Below are 19,252 nucleotides of genomic sequence, written 5' to 3' on the forward strand. Positions count from 1 at the left end.
ATCAATCAAAATACGCTTATTGGGATTATTTTGTTATCAAAAATATGTAGTAGAATACAAATTGGCCTAAAATGATGAAAACATTTTATTTTTATTTATTTTTTATTGGGAATGTTATATAGCAGTAAGTAAAAAATATTTGTTTTTTTTTTTTTTAGAATTGTCGCTCTTTTTTTGTTTATATTGCAAAAAATAAAAATCGCAGAGGTGATCAAATAAACCAAAAGAAAGCTCTATTTGTGGGAAAAAAAGGACATCAATTTTATTTGGGTACAGCGTCGCACGACCGCGCAATTGTCAGTGCGCATTCACAGGTCTAGGGCGCGCTCCCGTGCACCCCGCGATCCTGCTGTGGTCTAATTTGGCTTAGAACCGATCAGTCACCAGATGCAGGCCAATTGGCCTGGATCTGGTGATCGTTTCTGCCCAATTGCATCATGTCTTCTGCCTGTGTGATGTAAACACAGGCGGGGAAGTGATGCAATCTTCTCTCCTGGAACCCTTTTCGGTTCCAGCGAAGAAGAAACAGCATGTAACAGTGAGTACACAATCACTACACTGACACCAGTACACATAGGCACACTTTTAACCCCTTGATCACCCCAGCTAACCCCTCACAGTGTACACTATATACAGTGTATACAGATTATTACTGATCACTGTATTAGTGTCACTTGTGACCCTAATTTGCACTTGCGCAAGGCCCAGATAGGTTTAGGGCACCCACCATCTATCCCCTAATAAAGGTTTAACCCCTTGATCTCCCCCCAGTTAACCCCTTCACTCCCTATCACAGTGTACACTATATACAGTATATAGCTAATTACTGATCACTGTCTTAGTGTCACTTGTGACCCTAGTTTGCTCAAATGGAAGGCCCAGGTTTTGGGCACCCGCCATACATCCCCTATAAAGGTTTAACCCCTTTATCACCCCCATTAACCCCTTCACGGCCCTGCCACAGTGTACACTATATACAGTAAATACGGGGGACGCAAGTTAGGCTAATTAGCGTCAGTGTCAGTTTTATTATAGCGTCAGAGTCACACCAAATATTTCCTAATAAAGTTTTAACCCCCTAATCACCCCCCAGTTAACAATTATTTAGCATCAGTTAGGGTCAATCCCAGATTGCCAGTAACACTAACACACACTATACACCTCCATTACTAGTATAGTGTTTGAACGGATCAATATCTTTGATCTGATCAGAACTATACTAGCGTCCCCATGGTTTAGTGTTCCCAAAAACACAGTGTTTGCATTAACAGCATTGACACCTGCCAGCACCTGATCTTTGTACACCTGATCTGTACAAAACTATTGTGGATCAAAGCAATTTGTAACCAATTCATCTTCACCAGTCCAAATTCAATCCTTGCCAGACAATTTGACTGGAAAGCTATAACGGTTCCTGAATTTAAGACCTTTCTGGGCCTATCCCTCAACATGGGCATTACTAAAAAGAGTGAGTTGCAGTCATATTAGTCCACTTACCCAATTCACCATATGCCCGTGTTCTCTGCTGCTATGGCCAGGGCTTGATACGAGCAAATATTTCGGTTCATGCAAGTCAATGGACTCTGTCGTCCTCGGGGAGACCCTGGGTATGACCGGCTCCACAAAATTTGGCCCCTCGTAAACCACTTCAATCAAAGATTTTCAGCCTTGTTTATCCCCCAACAAGATGTCTGCGTTGACGATTCCCTGACTACATTTTCTGGCCGTCTTGCTTTCAAAGTTTCTCCCCAGCAAGTGTGCCAGATATGGGGTCAAGATGTATAAGCTCTGTGACAGGACAACAGGCTATACGTGTAGTTTTATGGTTTACGAGGGAAAAGACAGCAATGTGGAGCCCCCCAACTGCCCAGACTACATAGGGAGCAGCGGCAAGATTGTTTGGGACTTGGTATCACCCTTATTCGGAAAGGGGTACCATTTGTACATGGACACTTTTTATTCAAGCGTGTCACTTTTTAGACCCTTCTTTTAATTAGGAATTGGAGCATATGCCACTGTGCAATCTAATCTCAGGGGCTTCCCCCCAAGGGCTTGTAAATACCCAACTTAGTCAGGGGTAGAGAGCCTGCTTGAGGTGCGATGAATTGCTCGCAGTGAAGTGGAGGGACAAACGGAACGTTTTTGTTCTGTCCTCCATTTGCCGAGAGACGGCAGTCCAAATTACTACGGTCACTGGTGTTGTTGAGAAGCCCCTCTGTGTCTGCGACTGCAACCGTAAAATGGGAGGGATGGACTTCAACAACTAGATGATGGGACTGTACTTAATTGCCCGTAAGGCCAGACACTTATACTTAATTCAACTGGCTCTTTTCAACGCTTATGTGTTATTGAAAGCATCTGGACAAACTGGATCCTTCCTAAAATTCCAGGAAGAGATCATCACAGCCCTTCTGTATCTAGAAGGTGCTGTGAACCAACTTCCCGATAAAGATTCAGTGAGACGGCTGCATGAGAGGCATTTTCCAGATGTCCTCCCGAGCATCCCTACCCGAAGATACCCCCAAAAGAGATGCTGTGTCTGTAGCAAGTGCGGATATAGGCGTGACACCCATCATTTTTGTCCCTCCTGTCCTGACAACGCTGGTCTCTGCATCGGTGACTGTTTCTGTCGCTACCACACACTAGTGGATTATTAGTATAGGTTACAGCACGGCACAGTCTAGGGCACACTTACACACAGGGTCTCGAAAGATGTTCGATGGCTATCGCATTTTGAGAGACTCTAACCTGGAACGTTTTACAGTTGAAAATAAAAGTGTTAAAAAAAGACAAAAAAATAAAACATTTTAAAACATAAAAAAAATAAAAAAGCCAAACATAGTTGTTGTTTTATTCTTCTGTCATTTTATACTTCCTACTGTTTTACTGTATTTTCTGCTATGTTCTAATGTTTTATTGTTACTGTGTTTTATTGTTTGCTTTGCAGGTATGTCATTCTACTGTTTTATTGTACTGTTACTGTGTTTTATTGTTAACCATCGTTTTCTTTGCAGGTACGCCATTCAACTGCAGCAAAGATTTGCATATGGTGGCAGCAACCAGGTTTGCTCTCACAATGCGTAAAATCAGCGACTCCAGTGCTGAAGGGGGTGATTTCACCACCACTGTTAAAAAAAAGAGCAAATATGGCGAAGCATAGGAGCAGGGGTGGACATAGGAGCGGATTGCCCCAATGCTCCGCCATATTTTTTTTTACTCTTTTTTTTTTTGGCACAGGCTAAGTTAATGTTTTATTGATACTGTGTTTTATTGTTAACCGTTGTTTGCTTTGTAGGCACGCCATTCAGCTGCAGCACTAATTTATTTATTTTGAAAGCAACAGGGTTTGCTCTTACGATACATAAATCAGTGACCCCAGCACTGTAGGAGGTGATTTCAACACCACAGTTAAAAAAAAAAAAATATATATATATATTATATATATATATATATATATATATATATATATATACCAAAGCATGGGGCATGGGGTGGATCTCCCCTATGCTAAGGTATATATTTTTATTCACTTTTCCTGGTAGAGGTTTCTTAATTCACATCGATCATCTTCGATTCATCATTAGAAGTGTGTGGATGCAGGGCGGTATTCTAATGGTGGGCATACCACCAATCAATTGATGTGAATGGAGGAATCTGTTAGGTTCTCTTTTTTCATGCATCCCACAGGCTGCATAAAAAAAACATTACAATATATGCCCAACAAGGACCAGCAATGTACGGGTATGTTGCTGGATTTTGGGAGGTTGTACCGGAATGATGCCTGGAGGTTTAGACCTCATCTTGGTATTGTTTTTTCAGCCCGCAGTTGGCTTTCATGTAAAAGCAATCCTAGCGGCTTATTAGTGGCTAGACTGCTTTTACAAGCAGTGGAAGGGGATGTCTCCCCACCTTTCATGGTTTCTCAGGCTCTCCTGTCCCACCGAGAATGCAGCTGGTGGGACAGGAGAGCTGATCAGAGACCAGAATGGCTCCAATCATGTAAGAAAATCAAAGCTACGAGCATTTCATGACTTTTAAAGGCTTTAAAAAATGTAAGTAGTTTTTTGCCGCTGCCCGGGCGTGCGCAATTTTAAAACATGTCATGTTTGGTATCTTTGTACTCGGCATAAGATCATCTTTTATATGGTAGTAAAAATTTAGGCAATATAGTCCGTTTTTGTACATTATAATTAAAAAAAGTGTTTTTTTTTCCCAAAAAAATTGCGTTTGTAAAATCGCTGCAAACATACTGTGTGAAAAAAATTTGCAACACCCACCATTTTAATCTGTGGGGCCTCTGCTTTCAAAAAATATATAATGTTTGGGGTTCAAAGTAATTTTCTAGCACAAAAAAAAAAAAAAATTTCATGTAAACAAAAAGTATCAAAAAGGGCTTGGTCTTTAAGTGTTTAGAAGAGTGGGTGATGTGTGGCATAAGCTTCTAATATTTGGCATAAAATGCCAGGACAGTTCAAACACCCCCCCCCCATGACCCCTTTTTGGAAAGTAGACACCCCACAAAGTTGTCACTTAATGATATATTGCTCACACATGCCATGTGTATATTTGAAATGACACCCAAAAATACATTCTACTGCTTCTCCTGAGTACAGGGATATCACATGTGTGAGACTTTTTGGGAGCCTAGCTGTGTACGGGACCCCAAAACCCAATCACTGCCTTCAAGCTTTTTAAGGGCGTAAATTATGCATTTTACTTCCTCACTACCTATCACAGTTTCGGAGGCCCTGAAATGTCAAGATAGCACAACCCACCCCCCCAATGGCCCATTTTGGAAAGTAGGCACTCCAAACTATTTGCTGAGAGGCATGTTAAGTCCATGGAATATTTTGCCACGAGTTTTTTTTTTTTACACAAAGTTGTCACTTAAATGCTATATTGTTCACACATGTCATGAATATATGTGGAATGACACCCCAAAACACATTCTGCTGCTTCTCCTGAGTACAGGAATACCCCATGTGTGAGACTTTTTGGCAGTCTAGCCGCGTACAGAATCACCGCCTTCAGGCTTTCTAATGGTTTAAATTGTTGATTTCACTCCTCACTACCTATCAGTTTCAGAGGCCATAAAATGCCAAAATAGCACAACCCCCCATGACCCCTTTATGGAAAGTAGACACCCCAAAGTATTTGCTAAGAGGCATGGTGAGTATTTTGCAGCTCTCATTTGTTTTGGAAAATGAAGAAAGAAAAGAAAAATGTATTTATTTTTTCAATTTTCAAAACTTTGTGACAAAAAGTGAGATCTGCAAAATACTCAACATGCCTCTCAGCAAATAGCGTAGGGTGTCTACTTTCTGAAATGGGGTAATTTGGGGGGGGAGGGTTTGTGCTGCCTTGGCATTTCATGGCCTCCAAAACTGTGATAGGTAGTGAGGAGTGAAATCAACAATTTACGCCCTTAGAAAGCCTGAAGGCAGTAATTGGTTTTCGGGGTCCCGTATGCGGCTAGACTGCCAAAAAGTCTCACACATGTGGTATCTCCGTACTCAGGAGAAGCAGCAGAATGTATTTTGGGGTATAATTTTAAATATATCCATGGCATGTGGGAGCAATATAGCATTTAAGTGACAACTTTGTAAAAAATAAAAATAAATTAGGTTTCCCGAAAACTTGTGGCAAAATATAAAATATTCAACATGCTCAACATTAGGGTTGAGCGGACACCTAGATGTCCGTGTTCGACGGGTTCGGCCGAACTTTAAAAAAAAGTCCGGGTCCGTGTCCCGGACTTTTACCGAACTTTTCCCGGACACCGAACCCCATTGAAGTCAATGGGGACCCGAACTTTAAGGCACTAAAATGGCTCTAAAACACCAAAGGAAAGGGCTAGAGTGCTGCAAATGGCAGCAAAACGTAATTAAGAGCATGGCAAGTGCTCTGCAAACAAATGTGGATAGGGAAATAACTTAAAACAACAAAAAAAAACAGAAAAATAAAACAATGTTCTTCTTCATCTCTGAAGGACGAGGCCCATATGGAGTAGGAGGGAGGTTGAGGTGGTGGTGGATGTGGCGGTGACATAGGCGTGCGCACAGGGTGTGCTGGGTGTGCCTGGGCACACCCTAATCACCTAGGGCACATAGCATTGCCAGTGAGGAGATGGGAAAGATCTCCCTGGGACCTGCTCTGCTCTATTTCTCCTTGCCTACAGGTACATGGCCCCGATACATTACTCTCCCTGCTGGCAAACACATGCATGTGTATTTCAACTTTGGGGTGCACACCTTAATGCAATAGGCTGCGCACACCTATGGGCGGTGTAGGTGGAAGCGGCGGTGGAGGAGGACCAGGGCCGGATTAACAGCATCATGGGCTTGGTGCTGAGGATTTTGAAGGGCCTTAAGGGCCGTGCCTTGCCATGCACCCAGAGGAGGAAGGGTGCAGCCATGCATGCCTAATTCAACATGGGATGCTGTCTCTGAAGCCCATAAACACATCCATGCATCGCCAACTGTCCCTCCTTGTCCGGCCTTCACGCTGTGTGGGGAGGTTCTGAGGGTGCTGCCTGGGGAAGCGAGCATAGAAGCCAGACTTCTGTGTTTACAAGTGACAGAAGAGCGGTAACAGTGAATATGGCCAACCCGGGGCCTATATAAAAGGTAGGGGCCTGGAGCTGCAGCTCCAATAGCCCCTACATTAATCTGGCCCTGAGGAGGAGGACGAGGTAGCCAACACTGCTTCTTTTCAAAAATTTTAAATGAGGGTACACCCCAAAAGAGTGAGAAAGAGCAAAAATGGAACAATGGGTGGGTAAGGTCGGTATCCATTGCTATTCTGCATAAGGTACGGAAAAGTCCCGTGGGATCCATGCCTGGTTCATTTTAATGAACGTGAGCTTGTCCACATTGTCTCTGGACAGGCGGCTGCGCTTGTCTGTTATAACGCCCCCAGCCGTGCTAAATACCCGTTCAGATAATACACTGGCTGCAGGGCACGCCAGCACCTCCAAGGCGTAAAGGGCAAGCTCAGGCCATGTGCCCAATTTGGAGACCCAGAAGTTGAAGGGGGCAGACCCGTCATTCACTACATGTAGGCGTGTGCACACATACTGCTCCACCATGTTGGTAAAATGCTGCCTCCTGCTAAGACGTTCCATCTGAGCTGCTGGTGCTGCTGTTTGTTGTGGCGTGCTGACAAAGCTTTTCCACATTTCGGCCATGCTAACCCTGCCTTCTGAGGTGCTGGCGGTGCCCTGGTTGCGTTGGCGACCTCCTCCTCCTCCTCCTCTGCCTTGTGCTTCCACTGTGGCCCCGCTGTCAGATGGGAATGCCAGCAGCATGGCGTCTACCAGCGTGCGCTTGTACTCGCGCATCTTGCGATCGCGCTCCAGTGAGTGAATTAAGGACGGTACGTTGTCCTTGTAACGGGGATCCAGCAGCGTGGCCACCCAGTAATCAGCACAAGTTAGAATGTGGGCAACTCGGCGGTCGTTGTGGAGACACTGCAGCATGTAATCGCTCATGTGTGCCAGGCTGCCCAGAGGCGACGAAAGGCTGTCCTCTGTGGGAGGTGTATCGTCCGTGTCCTCTGTATCCCCCCAGCCACGCACCAGTGATGGCCATGAGCTGGCCTGGGTGCCACCCTGCTGTGAACATGGTTCCATCTCCTCCTCCAGCTCCTCCTCCTCCTCATCCTCCTCATCCTCCAGAACTGTGCCCCTGCTGGACAATTGTGTCCCTGGCGTTTGTGTGTGCAGGAACCCACCCTCGGAGCCCCTTGCGAATGACTGCCCTGAAAGCCTTTGAAATGTTACCTCTTCATCCTCCTCCTCCTCCTCCTCATCCTGTGCCACATCCTCTTCCATCATCGCCCAAATTGTTTTTTCAAGGAGGCATAGAAGTGGGATAGTTAAGCTGAGAATGGCGTCATTGCCACTGGCCATGTTGGTGGAGTACCCAAAACAGCGCAACAAGGCACAATATATGCAAATGTCAAATATGCAAACTATGCCGCAATTTAATGTTTTTTACACCAAAAGGGTGTGTATTGAATAGCGGAATAGGATAAAAAACTGTGTATCTCACACGTACAAACACAGACTAGGCCCGATTAAATTTTTTCCTACCCTAAAGGGAGGATGAGGAAGAGGAGTATGGAACATGCAGCACCCTCAAATCTTCAGAAGTATGAGATGAACCCCAAAAACTTGGAAAGGTGGATCTCTCTCACACGTACCAACACAGACTATCCCCCAATTTAACTGATCCCCAAAGGTTTTTGATTAAATAGCGGAATAGAAAATATGATCCAAAAAAAGTGTATGTATATCACACGTACACAACCACACTAGGCCCCAATTACTATTGTTTGTATCCCTAAAAGGCTAGATGAGGAGTAGGGGGGGTATGGAACAGGCAGCACCCTCAAACCTTCAGAAGTATGAGATGAACCCCAACAACTTGGAAAGGTGGATCTCTCTCACACGTACCAACACAGACTATCCCCCAATTTAACTGATCCCCAAAGGTTTTTGATTAAATAGCGGAATAGAAAATATGATCCAAAAAAAGTGTATGTATATCACACGTACACAACCACACTAGGCCCCAATTACTATTGTTTGTACCCCTAAAAGGCTAGATGAGGAGTAGGGGGGGTATGGAACAGGCAGCACCCTCAAACCTTCAGAAGTATGAGATGAACCCCAACAACTTGGAAAGGTGGATCTCTCTCACACGTACCAACACAGACTATCCCCCAATTTAACTGATCCCCAAAGGTTTTTGATTAAATAGCGGAATAGAAAATATGATCCAAAAAAAGTGTATGTATATCACACGTACACAACCACACTGGGCCCCAATTACTATTGTTTGTACCCCTAAAAGGCTAGATGAGGAGTAGGGGGAGTATGGAACAGGCAGCACCCTCAAACCTTCAGAAGTATGAGATGAACCCCAACAACTTGGAAAGGTGGATCTCTCTCACACGTACCAACACAGACTATCCCCCAATTTAACTGATCCCCAAAGGTTTTTGATTAAATAGCGGAATAGAAAATATGATCCAAAAAAAGTGTATGTATATCACACGTACACAACCACACTAGGCCCCAATTACTATTGTTTGTACCCCTAAAAGGCTAGGAGTAGGGGGAGTATGGAACAGGCAGCACCCTCAAACCTTCAGAAGTATGAGATGAACCCCAACAACTTGGAAAGGTGGATCTCTCTCACACGTACCAACACAGACTATCCCCCAATTTAACTGATCCCCAAAGGTTTTTGATTAAATAGCGGAATAGAAAATATGATCCAAAAAAAGTGTATGTATATCACACGTACACAACCACACTAGGCCCCAATTACTATTGTTTGTACCCCTAAAAGGCTAGATGAGGAGTAGGGGGGGTATGGAACAGGCAGCACCCTCAAACCTTCAGAAGTATGAGATGAACCCCAACAACTTGGAAAGGTGGATCTCTCTCACACGTACCAACACAGACTATCCCCCAATTTAACTGATCCCCAAAGGTTTTTGATTAAATAGCGGAATAGAAAATATGATCCAAAAAAAGTGTATGTATATCACACGTACACAACCACACTAGGCCCCAATTACTATTGTTTGTACCCCTAAAAGGCTAGATGAGGAGTAGGGGGAGTATGGAACAGGCAGCACCCTCAAATCTTCAGAAGTATGAGATTGTGTTCACTGTACCCCACAAAGATTGAGTTCACTGCACCCCACAATGATTGTGTTCACTGCACCCCACAAAGATTGTGTTCACTGCACCTCACAAAGATTGTGTTCACTGTACCCCCCAAAGATTGTGTTCACTGCACCCCACAAAGATTCTGTTCACTGTACCCCACAAAGATTGTGTTCACTGCACCCTAAAAGGATGTTGTTCACTGCACCCCACAAAGATTGTGTTCACTGCACCCTAAAAGGATGTTGTTCACTGCACCCCAAAAAGATTGTGTTCACTGTACCCCCCCAAAGATTGTGTTCACTGCACCCCACAAAGATTGTGTTCACTGCACCCCAAAAAGATTGTGTTCACTGTACCCCCCAAAGATTGTGTTCACTGCACCCCAAAAAGATTGTGTTCACTGTACCCCCCAAAGATTGTGTTCACTGCACCCCACAAAGATTCTGTTCACTGTACCCCACAAAGATTGTGTTCACTGCACCCCAAAAAGATTGTGTTCACTGTACCCCCCCAAAGATTGTGTTCACTGCACCCCACAAAGATTCTGTTCACTGCACCCCACAAAGGATTTTGTTCACTGCACCCCAAAAAGATTGTGTTCACTGCACCCCAAAAAGGATTTTGATCACTGCACCCCAAAAAGGATGTTGTTCACTGCACCCCAAAAATGATTTTGTTCACTCCACCCCAAAAAGATTGTGTTCACTGCACCCCACAAAGATTGTGTTCACTGCACCCCAAAAAGATTGTGTTCACTGTACCCCCCAAAGATTGTGTTCACTGCACCCCACAAAGATTCTGTTCACTGTACCCCACAAAGATTGTGTTCACTGCACCCCAAAAAGATTGTGTTCACTGCACCCCAAAAAGGATGTTGTTCACTGCACCCCAAAAAGGATGTTGTTCACTCCACCCCAAAAAGATTGTGTTCACTGCACCCCACAAAGATTGTGTTCACTGCACCCCAAAAAGATTGTGTTCACTGCACCCCAAAAATGATTTTGTTCACTGCACCCCAAAAAGGATTTTGTTCACTGCACCCCAAAAAGGATGTTGTTCACTCCACCCCAAAAAGATTGTGTTCACTGCACCCCAAAAAGATTGTGTTCACTGCACCCCACAAAGGATTTTGTTCACTGCACCCCAAAAAGATTGTGTTCACTGCACCCCAAAAAGGATGTTGTTCACTGCACCCCAAAAAGGATTTTGTTCACTGCAGCCCAAAAAGATTGTGTTCACTGCACCCCACAAAGGATTTTGTTCACTGCACCCCACAAAGATTGTGTTCACTGCACACCAAAAAGGATTGTGTTCACTGCACCCCAAAAAGATTTTGTTCACTGCACCCCAAAAAGATTGTGTTCACTGCAGCCCAAAAAGATTGTGTTCACTGCAGCCCAAAAAGATTGTGTTCACTGCAGCCCAAAAAGATTGTGTTCACTGCAGCCCAAAAAGATTGTGTTCACTGCAGCTCACACACAGAAAAATGGATGTGGATCACTGACACCTGCCTATCTCCAATCCCACACCACACAGCAATATCGATTGTAGTTTGTAGAACACAGTTTCCCTAAAATTCAGCAGACTCTGTCCCTAACAGGATTGAGAAGAGATCGTAGATCAGGATTGAGTGCAGATTCACCCCACCCCCCACACAGCAATATCGATTGTAGTTTGTAGAAGACACTGACCCTATAATTCAGCAGACTCTATCCCTAAAATGCCTACAACTCGCCCTGCCTAAACACTCCGACCTGTCCCTCAATTCTATCCAGACACAAATGGTTTTTTCCTGCCTATCTTTCCCTAATCAGCAGCCAGCACATTGATGTGTGCTCTGTCCCTTAGCTAAGCAGCAGAATGACGCTGCTGCGGCGGCTGCCTCGAACTTATAAAGACTTGGTCACATGCTTCAGACGGCCAATCACAGCTACTAAGACATTTGCAGGCATGGCTGGGATGGCTTAAGGCACACCAGTTAAACGATTGTTGATTGGCTGTTGAAAGCCCGCCATGAAAAGAGCGCCAAAGCATGCAAAACCCGGAAATAAAACGACCGAACACGGATTTTTACCCGAACATACAGTAAAGTGTCCGTGTCCGTGTTCGGGTAAAAAAAATCCAATTATTCGGTACGAACACGAATAATACAGTCCGTGTTCGCTCAACACTGCTCAACATACCTCTCAGCAAATAGCTTGGAGTGTCTACTTTCCAAAAAGGGGTAATTTGGGGGAGTTTTGTGCTTTCTTGCCATTTTATGGCCTTCTAAACTATGATAGGTAGTGAGGAGTGAAATCAACAATTTACGCCGTACTCAGGAAAAGCAGCAGAATGTATTTTGAGGTGTCATTTCACATATACCCATGGCATGTGTGAGCAATATATCATTTAAGTGACAACTTTGTGTAAAAAAAATAAAAATAAATTTTGTTTAGTAATTTTCACAAACCTTCTCAAAATGTTAAATATTCCATGGATTCAACATGCCTCTCAGCAAATAGCTTGAGGTGTCTACTTTCCAAAATGGGGTCATTTGGGGGATTTTTTGCTACCTTGACATTTCAGGGCCTCCGAAACTGTGATAGGTAGTGAGAAAGTGAAATAAGCAATTTGCGCCCTTAGAAAGCCTGAAGGCAGTGATTGGTTTCCGGGGTCCTGTATGCGGCTAGACTGACAAAAAGTCTCACACATGGGGTATCTCCATACTCAGGAGAAGCAGCAGAATGTATTTTGGGGTGTAATGTCACAGATACCCTTGGCATGTGTGAGAAATATATCATTTCAGGGACAACTTTGTGTACATTTTTTAAATTTTTTTTTGTTATTTTTCAATCACTTGTGACAAAACAATGAAATATTCAGTGGGCTCAACATGCCCCCCCGACAAATTCCTTGGGGTATCTACTTTCCAAAAAGGGGTAATTGGGGGGGGGGGGTTTGTACTGCCCTGCAATTTTATTACCTCAAGAAATTAGATAGGCAGTCATAAACTAAAAGCTGCTTAAATTCAAGAAAATGTACCATAGTTTGTAGATGCTACAACTTTTGCACAAACCAATAAATGTACGCTTTTTAATTTTTTTTTTTACCTGAGACATGTGGCTGAATACATATTGGCCTAAATGTTTGACAAAAACTGAGTTTACTGGATTTTTTATAACAAAAATAGAAAATGTAATTTATTTTTAAAAAATTGCGTTTTTTTTTTTTCATTTATATTGCAAAAAATAAAAATCCCAGTGGTGATCAAATACTACCAAAAGAACGCACTATTTGTGGGAAAAAAGGACACAAATGTTGTTTGGTACAGCATTGCATGACCGCGCAATTAGAAGTTAAAGCAGCGCAGTGCCAAATTGCAAAAAGTGCTCTGGTCATTAAGGGGGTAAAACCTTCTAGAGCTGAAGTGGTTAACCACTTTAGCCCCAGATGATTTGGCTGCTCAATGACCAGGCCCTATTTTGCGATTCGGCACTGCGTGAATTTAACGGACAATTGTTCGGTCGTGCGACGCTGTACCCAAACGTCCTTTTTTTCCCCACAAACAGAGCTTTCATTTGGTGGTATTTGATCACCTGTGCAATTTTTATTTTTTGTGCTATAAACAAAAAAATGCGACAATTTTGAAAAAAATAACAATATTTTTCACATTTTTTTATATGAAATTGTCAAAAAAAAAGGAAAAATCTAATTTTTTTTTAACATTTTAGGCCAATTTGTTTTCTGCTACATATTTTTGGTAAAAAAAAAAATCACAATAAGCGAATTTTGATTGGTTTGCGCAAAAGTTATTGAGTTTATTAACTACGGGAAAGATTTTTGTCATTTTTGTTGTTTTTTTTTTTTTAAACTAGTAATGGCGGCGATCTGTGTTTTTTTTTTTTTTGCAGGACTGCGACATTGCAGCGGACAGATTGAACCCCTAACTGACATTTTTGACACTTTTGGGGGTACCAGTGACATTACTACAGTAATCAGTGCTATAAATATGCACTGTTACTGTAAAAATCACACTGGCAGGGAAGGGGTTAACATTACTGGTGATCAGTGGGTTAAGTGTGTCCCTAGGGGCGTGATTCTAACTGTCAGGGGGCGTGGTTTGTGAAGTAATATATAGCAGGATTGCATAGCCTCTGTGATCACTTCAGGGAGAATGACAGACGGCTGTGTTTACAGCAGCCGTCTGTCCTTCTCTCTCTGCTGCGGGAGATCGCGAGTGGCCGGCGGACATCGGAGCCGCCGGTCACATGCACTAACTCCCTGGCTAACGAGCGGGAATGGGAGCGCGCCGGTGGCGGCGCGCACTCGCCCCCTACAGCCTTTCTGAGCGAGCGACGTAGTACTACGTCACTTTGCTCAGGAGCGCCTGCCTGCCGCAGGGAAACTGCGGCGGGCGGAGTTAAAGTGGTTAAGGGGGAAAATCTTCCAGTCCAGAAGTGGTTAACAATAATGGTTATCATTAATTTGTTATTATTGCATATGCTCATTATTAACAATAATATAAAATATATATGGGCTAATATGAACATTCTATTACACCTGTGCTCAGGATAAACAGGAAAACATTTTTGGTATAGTATTTTTTATACAGAATATGTTACACATTAAACAAATGAAACCTTTTTTGCATTTTCAACCATTTTTTTGCTTGTTATAAAAATATATATTCAGGGTATTTTTGAAATCAAACTTTCCAAAAAAGAGAAATGAGTTCCATGTATGTAGAGAATAGTTACATTCATTCCTGGGGGAGAAATTAATTTCCTTCTGGTAACATTCTTCTCTTCTACAGATTGTCCTATAATGACCTGACAGACAGTTTCTGCCCCCACCTGGCATCTGGAATAAGAAATAATCAGACACTGAGGACACTGATCCTATCCTGGAACAATCTGGAGGGTCCTCATTTCAGGGATCTGATGGAAGCTCTGACAACAAGCCGGATAGAGGAATTACAGTGAGTATAACAGGACTGACTGAGACAATCATATTCTGGGACAGTTTTATATCTAAATCACATAAATATCATATGATTTAATATACTACAATACAGCCAATCTCAGACTGTTGTCCTAATTAATGGATCTTATCACACTCTGTTATCAGCCATGAAATATTCTGCTAAAGACTTTTTAGCCCCTCACACTCGCCATCTGTATATAACTGTCCTTCCTAGTGCGCAGAGCTGGAAGAACTTTTATAAACATTTAAATTTTGCAGCTGCAGCGCCCTCTGGGGGTGACTCTGATCTCTATGGGGAGCAGCAGACTGCTCTGGGGGTTGAAGATTTGATCAGCAGCCACTCAGTAGAGTACAGTAGAGTGATTACAGATTAAATCTGACATTTGGTTGACTCTTTCTCAGCCACCACCACAGTAATGCAGTGAGAGAATGAAAAACCTGCAGTCACAAATTCATATTCCTTTGTGTTTCATTGTGTTTAGATTTCTGTAGAAGTGATCTGAGTGTCTGTACAGTCACCTCACCGCTTCTACATGTGTGCAGGTAACAGTGTTTCCAACCCCCTGAAGTGAAATTTACTGGCAGGACACCAAAATTTACAAACGGCACCAGATTTTTTACTGGCAAAAATCATGAAATTTACTGCCTGAGTTGCATTTTTTTACTGACAAGACAAAAAAGTACCTAACATGACCATTTTCAGTGCTAAACATTGCAAATATCAATATTTTAACTATAAACATATAGCAAATGCTATTAGCAATGTGTTTAAGTTAAACAAAAGTCAAAAACCATATTTCTCCATTTACATTAAAGTCAGGTTACTATAACCCAGCCAGCATAGAGTTCCCCCTTACATCAGAGGCTGCAGGAATCTTCCTTACAGTGGAAGGGAACTCTTATGTAAAGGGGAATGCTGGAGATCATGATCTCAGGGGGGGAACTCTGATGTAAGGGGGGGCTCTTGTGACCAGAGACCACCTTATATCAGAGTCCACTTCATTCCCCTTTACATCAGAGTTCCCACTTACATCAGGGTCCGCAGAGTTCCCCCTTGTACTATAAAGGGGAATCCTGCAGACTCTGATGTAAAGGGAAACACCAGGAACTCTTAAGTGGGGGGGGGGGGACTCTGGTGACCAGAGACAACCTTCCGCAGAGTGAATACACTAGGGTAAAGGGGGATTACTAATATAGGGGGACCTTTATATCAGTGCCCCCCTACAATTAAGTATTCACTCCCCACTTACAACAGTAACCCCCTATCAGACTGGCCTGGCAGCGCTGTCACGGACCTCTCAGGTGCACCGTGCAGGGCTCAGTCAGACGGCTCCAGTTTTATACTATAGTCTTCTCTCCACAGTCCACATGTCTGACTCCTCCCGTGACCCCCCATCCCAGCAGCGCTCTCACTCTTGACTCCTCTCCAGATTCCCCCCTCAGAGATTGCAGACATGATAAAAGACAAGAGATAGTCAGAGGTTGTGGACATGATAGAAGAGATGGTTAGAGACTGCAGGCATGGTACAGGAGACGGTCAGAGACTGCAAACATGGTACAGGAGGTGGCCAGAGACTGAAGGCATGGTACAGGAGACAGTCAGAGACTGCAGACATGGTACAGGAGACGGTGGGAGATTGCAGACATGGTACAGGAGACGGCCAGAGACTGCAGACATGGTAAAGAAGGTGGTCAGAGACTAAGGGCATGGTGAAGGAGACGGTCAGAGACTGCAGACATGGTACAGGAGGTGGTCGGAGACTGAGGGGATGGTACAGGAGGTGGTCAGAGCCTGTAGACATAGTACAAGAGGTGGACAGAGGCTGCACAGACATGGTAGTGTCCCCCTCACAGTGGTTTCCTCCTTTGCCTGTTACCTCTCCACATCAGTGCCCTCCTCCTGTGCCTCTTTTCTTTCTCCCACATCAGTGTCCTTCTGTGCCCTTTTCACCTCTCCACAGGCACATAGGTGTCCTCCTCTGCTCCCTTTCATGGCTTCACCCTGCCTGCAATAATGTCCTCCTATGCTCCCTCACTTACATGAGTATCCTTACTCCTTCTCACCCCTTCTCAGCTCCTCCTCTGCTCCGGAGGCGAGGCGCCGCTGAGAACAAGTGCCCTACATTCAAAAATGGCGCCAAGTGGCGCCATTATGTAACTGCACATCGTCCGCCCCCTGCCGGCCGAGCTTGTATGAGTTCTCCTGAGCCCTCCAGGCATCGAAACGGCGCATGCGCAGTAACACTGTCAGCCTGCAGCCATATTTTTTACAGGCACCGCTGCCCGTAACAGACATTTACATACATTTACGGTCAGCCCAAAAATGGGTTGAAATTTACAGGCTGCCGTGAATATAAACTCCTCTATGATCAGTATATACACCCCTCTATGATCACTATCAGTGATGAGTCGAACACCCCCCGGTTCAGTTTGCATCAGAACACCGCAAACAGAGGAAAAGTTTGTTCGAACAAACAAACTCCATTGAAGTCTATGGGAAAATCAAAAGTCCTCATTTTGAAGGCTCAAATGCAAGCTATTGCCCAACTAAAGTGCATGGGTGGTCCAGGTACTGACCTAGGGAAAAATTTTTTTTTTTTTAAATTATTGTTTTTTAAAGGATCAGTGATTTACTGATTTTAATGAGGCTTAAAGTGAAACTATGAAAATGAAAAATTCTTTTAAATATCGTGCCTGGGGAGTTGAATGTGCCTGTAAAGTAGTGCATCTCTATGATGTATGTAGCCTGCTGCAGCTATACTGACATTTCTAAAGGAAAAAATATCATATATAAATGTACATACAAATGTCAAATCGCATGTACTTGTCATACAGGTGCAGAAAAATTGGGCCTTGGTTGTTGGTGGTGCCTGAACACCACAACCCCTCGCAGTTACTCTTGATGGGCACAGGAACGGGCCCTGCTGGTAAAAATTCCATACAAATTTGAAATCGCATGAACTTGTCATACAGGTGCAGAAAAAATGGGACTTTGGTGTTGGTGGTACCTGAACACCGCAACCCCTCGCAGTTATTCTTGCTGGACGCAGGAACGGGACCTGCTGCTAAAAATTCCAAACAAATTTGAAATTGGCTAAGATCAAGCGTTGTATGTGTTCTGATCAGTGATCTTGTGGGAGCGCTGTGCTGTTATCTGACCTGGCCAAGGTTGGGTGACTGCTATGCAAACCTGCTGGAGTGATGGGGACCTGGAAAGTTAGTATCGGCAGGAACTAAAACTGAAATTGGGTCTTTGGTGTTGGTGGTGCCTGAACACCGTAACCCCTTGCAGTTACTCTTGCTGGGTGCAGGAACGGGACCTGCTGGTAAGAATCCATACAAATTTGAAATCGCATGTACTTGTCATACAGGTGCAAACAATTGGGCCTTTGGTGTTGGTGGTGCCTCAACTCCGTAACCCCTCACAGTTACTCTTGCTGGTCGCAGGGCACAGGGACAGGGCCTGAGGTTAAAAATGACATACGAAATTTAAATTTTATGCACCTGTCATACAAGTGCAGAAAAATTAGGCCTTGGGTGTTGGTGGTGACCTAAACCAAAAACATTGTTGGAAGCTAGCAGAATGAAGGTTGAGGAATAGGATAGGCAGCATATGCAATCTTCAAGGGATTGCAGACCCCTAGCAAATCCAATCTGTTATATCAGCATCAGGGGCTTGATAGCTGCTGTTGATCCAGGACTGATTTATTTTGATAAAAGTCAGCTGGTCAACAGAGTCTGGGGATCGACACACTCTTTTGTCCATCACAAAACCTCCAGCAGCACTGAATGTCCATTCGGAAAGCACGCTGGAAGCAGGACAGGCCAGTAGCTCCATTGCGTATTGAGCAAGTTCTGGCCAGTGGTCCATCCTCAAGACTTAAAAACCCAGTGGATGCTCAATTGGAAAGGTCTCCAAGTCTACTCTTGACCCTAGATAATCATGCATCGTATGATGGAGACGCTGCCAATAGTTGATTAAACCTAACAGCCCTGGGTGCTGATGAGGACTAAGGAACTGTTTAAAGGCAACTGTCAGCCGGCCACCTTCTCCACCGCTCCTCCTTTGGCTGAACGATGCCTCAGAAACACGTCCAGAAAATGTTAACCTCCCAGTGTCTGGAAAGGAGTTACACAAATTTTTTTTCAAGGACTCCTCAAGATGTTTCATCCTCTGCTCCCTCTGCGAAGGGAGGATGAGCTCTGCAACTTTACCCTTGTTACGTGGATCAAGAAGGGTTTCCAACAAGTAATTATCCCTCTCCTTGATAGCACAAATCCTTGGGGCCTTTCTCAGGCTTTGCAGAGTCAGGGAGCTCATGCAACGTGAGAGGAGGCATGAGCTTCTGAGTCCTCTGGGTCACTAAGGATGACATTGTCAGGAGCAACCTCTCCCCAACCACGTACAACTCCTGGGGTTTCTGGGGAATCAAAACCATCCCTTGAAGACTGCTGCCACAATCCTCCTCCTCCTCTTGCTCCTGTGTGTTTTGTGTCCCTGCAGGCATGATATCTGCATAAAGGGGGCCTTGTGAGGAAAGGAAGTCCTCCTCTTCCACCCACTGTTCTGCCTCAAGTGCCCTGTCCATGATTCCACAAAGCAAG

The 19,252-nt window shown here is 44.0% G+C and overlaps 2 protein-coding genes across 2 annotated transcripts in view; one reads left to right on the forward strand and one right to left on the reverse strand.

The window, feature by feature from the left end:
* LOC309569498 (NACHT, LRR and PYD domains-containing protein 12-like) overlaps positions 1–19,252 on the reverse strand; it is a 1,417,729-nt gene that overhangs the window by 974,591 nt on the left and 423,886 nt on the right. The gene's annotated exons all lie outside the window — the stretch shown is intronic.
* Positions 1–19,252, forward strand: part of LOC309569499 (NACHT, LRR and PYD domains-containing protein 12-like) — a 362,685-nt gene that overhangs the window by 298,586 nt on the left and 44,847 nt on the right. Inside the window, exon 9 of the mRNA XM_082275359.1 lies at positions 14,478–14,642. Coding sequence (XP_082131485.1) covers positions 14,478–14,642 — 165 coding nt within the window. The remainder of the gene's footprint in view (positions 1–14,477; positions 14,643–19,252) is intronic.

The sequence above is a fragment of the Pelophylax lessonae genome, assembly GCF_965119305.1.
Source record: "Pelophylax lessonae genome assembly, chromosome: 13".
Classification (NCBI taxonomy): domain Eukaryota; kingdom Metazoa; phylum Chordata; class Amphibia; order Anura; family Ranidae; genus Pelophylax; species Pelophylax lessonae.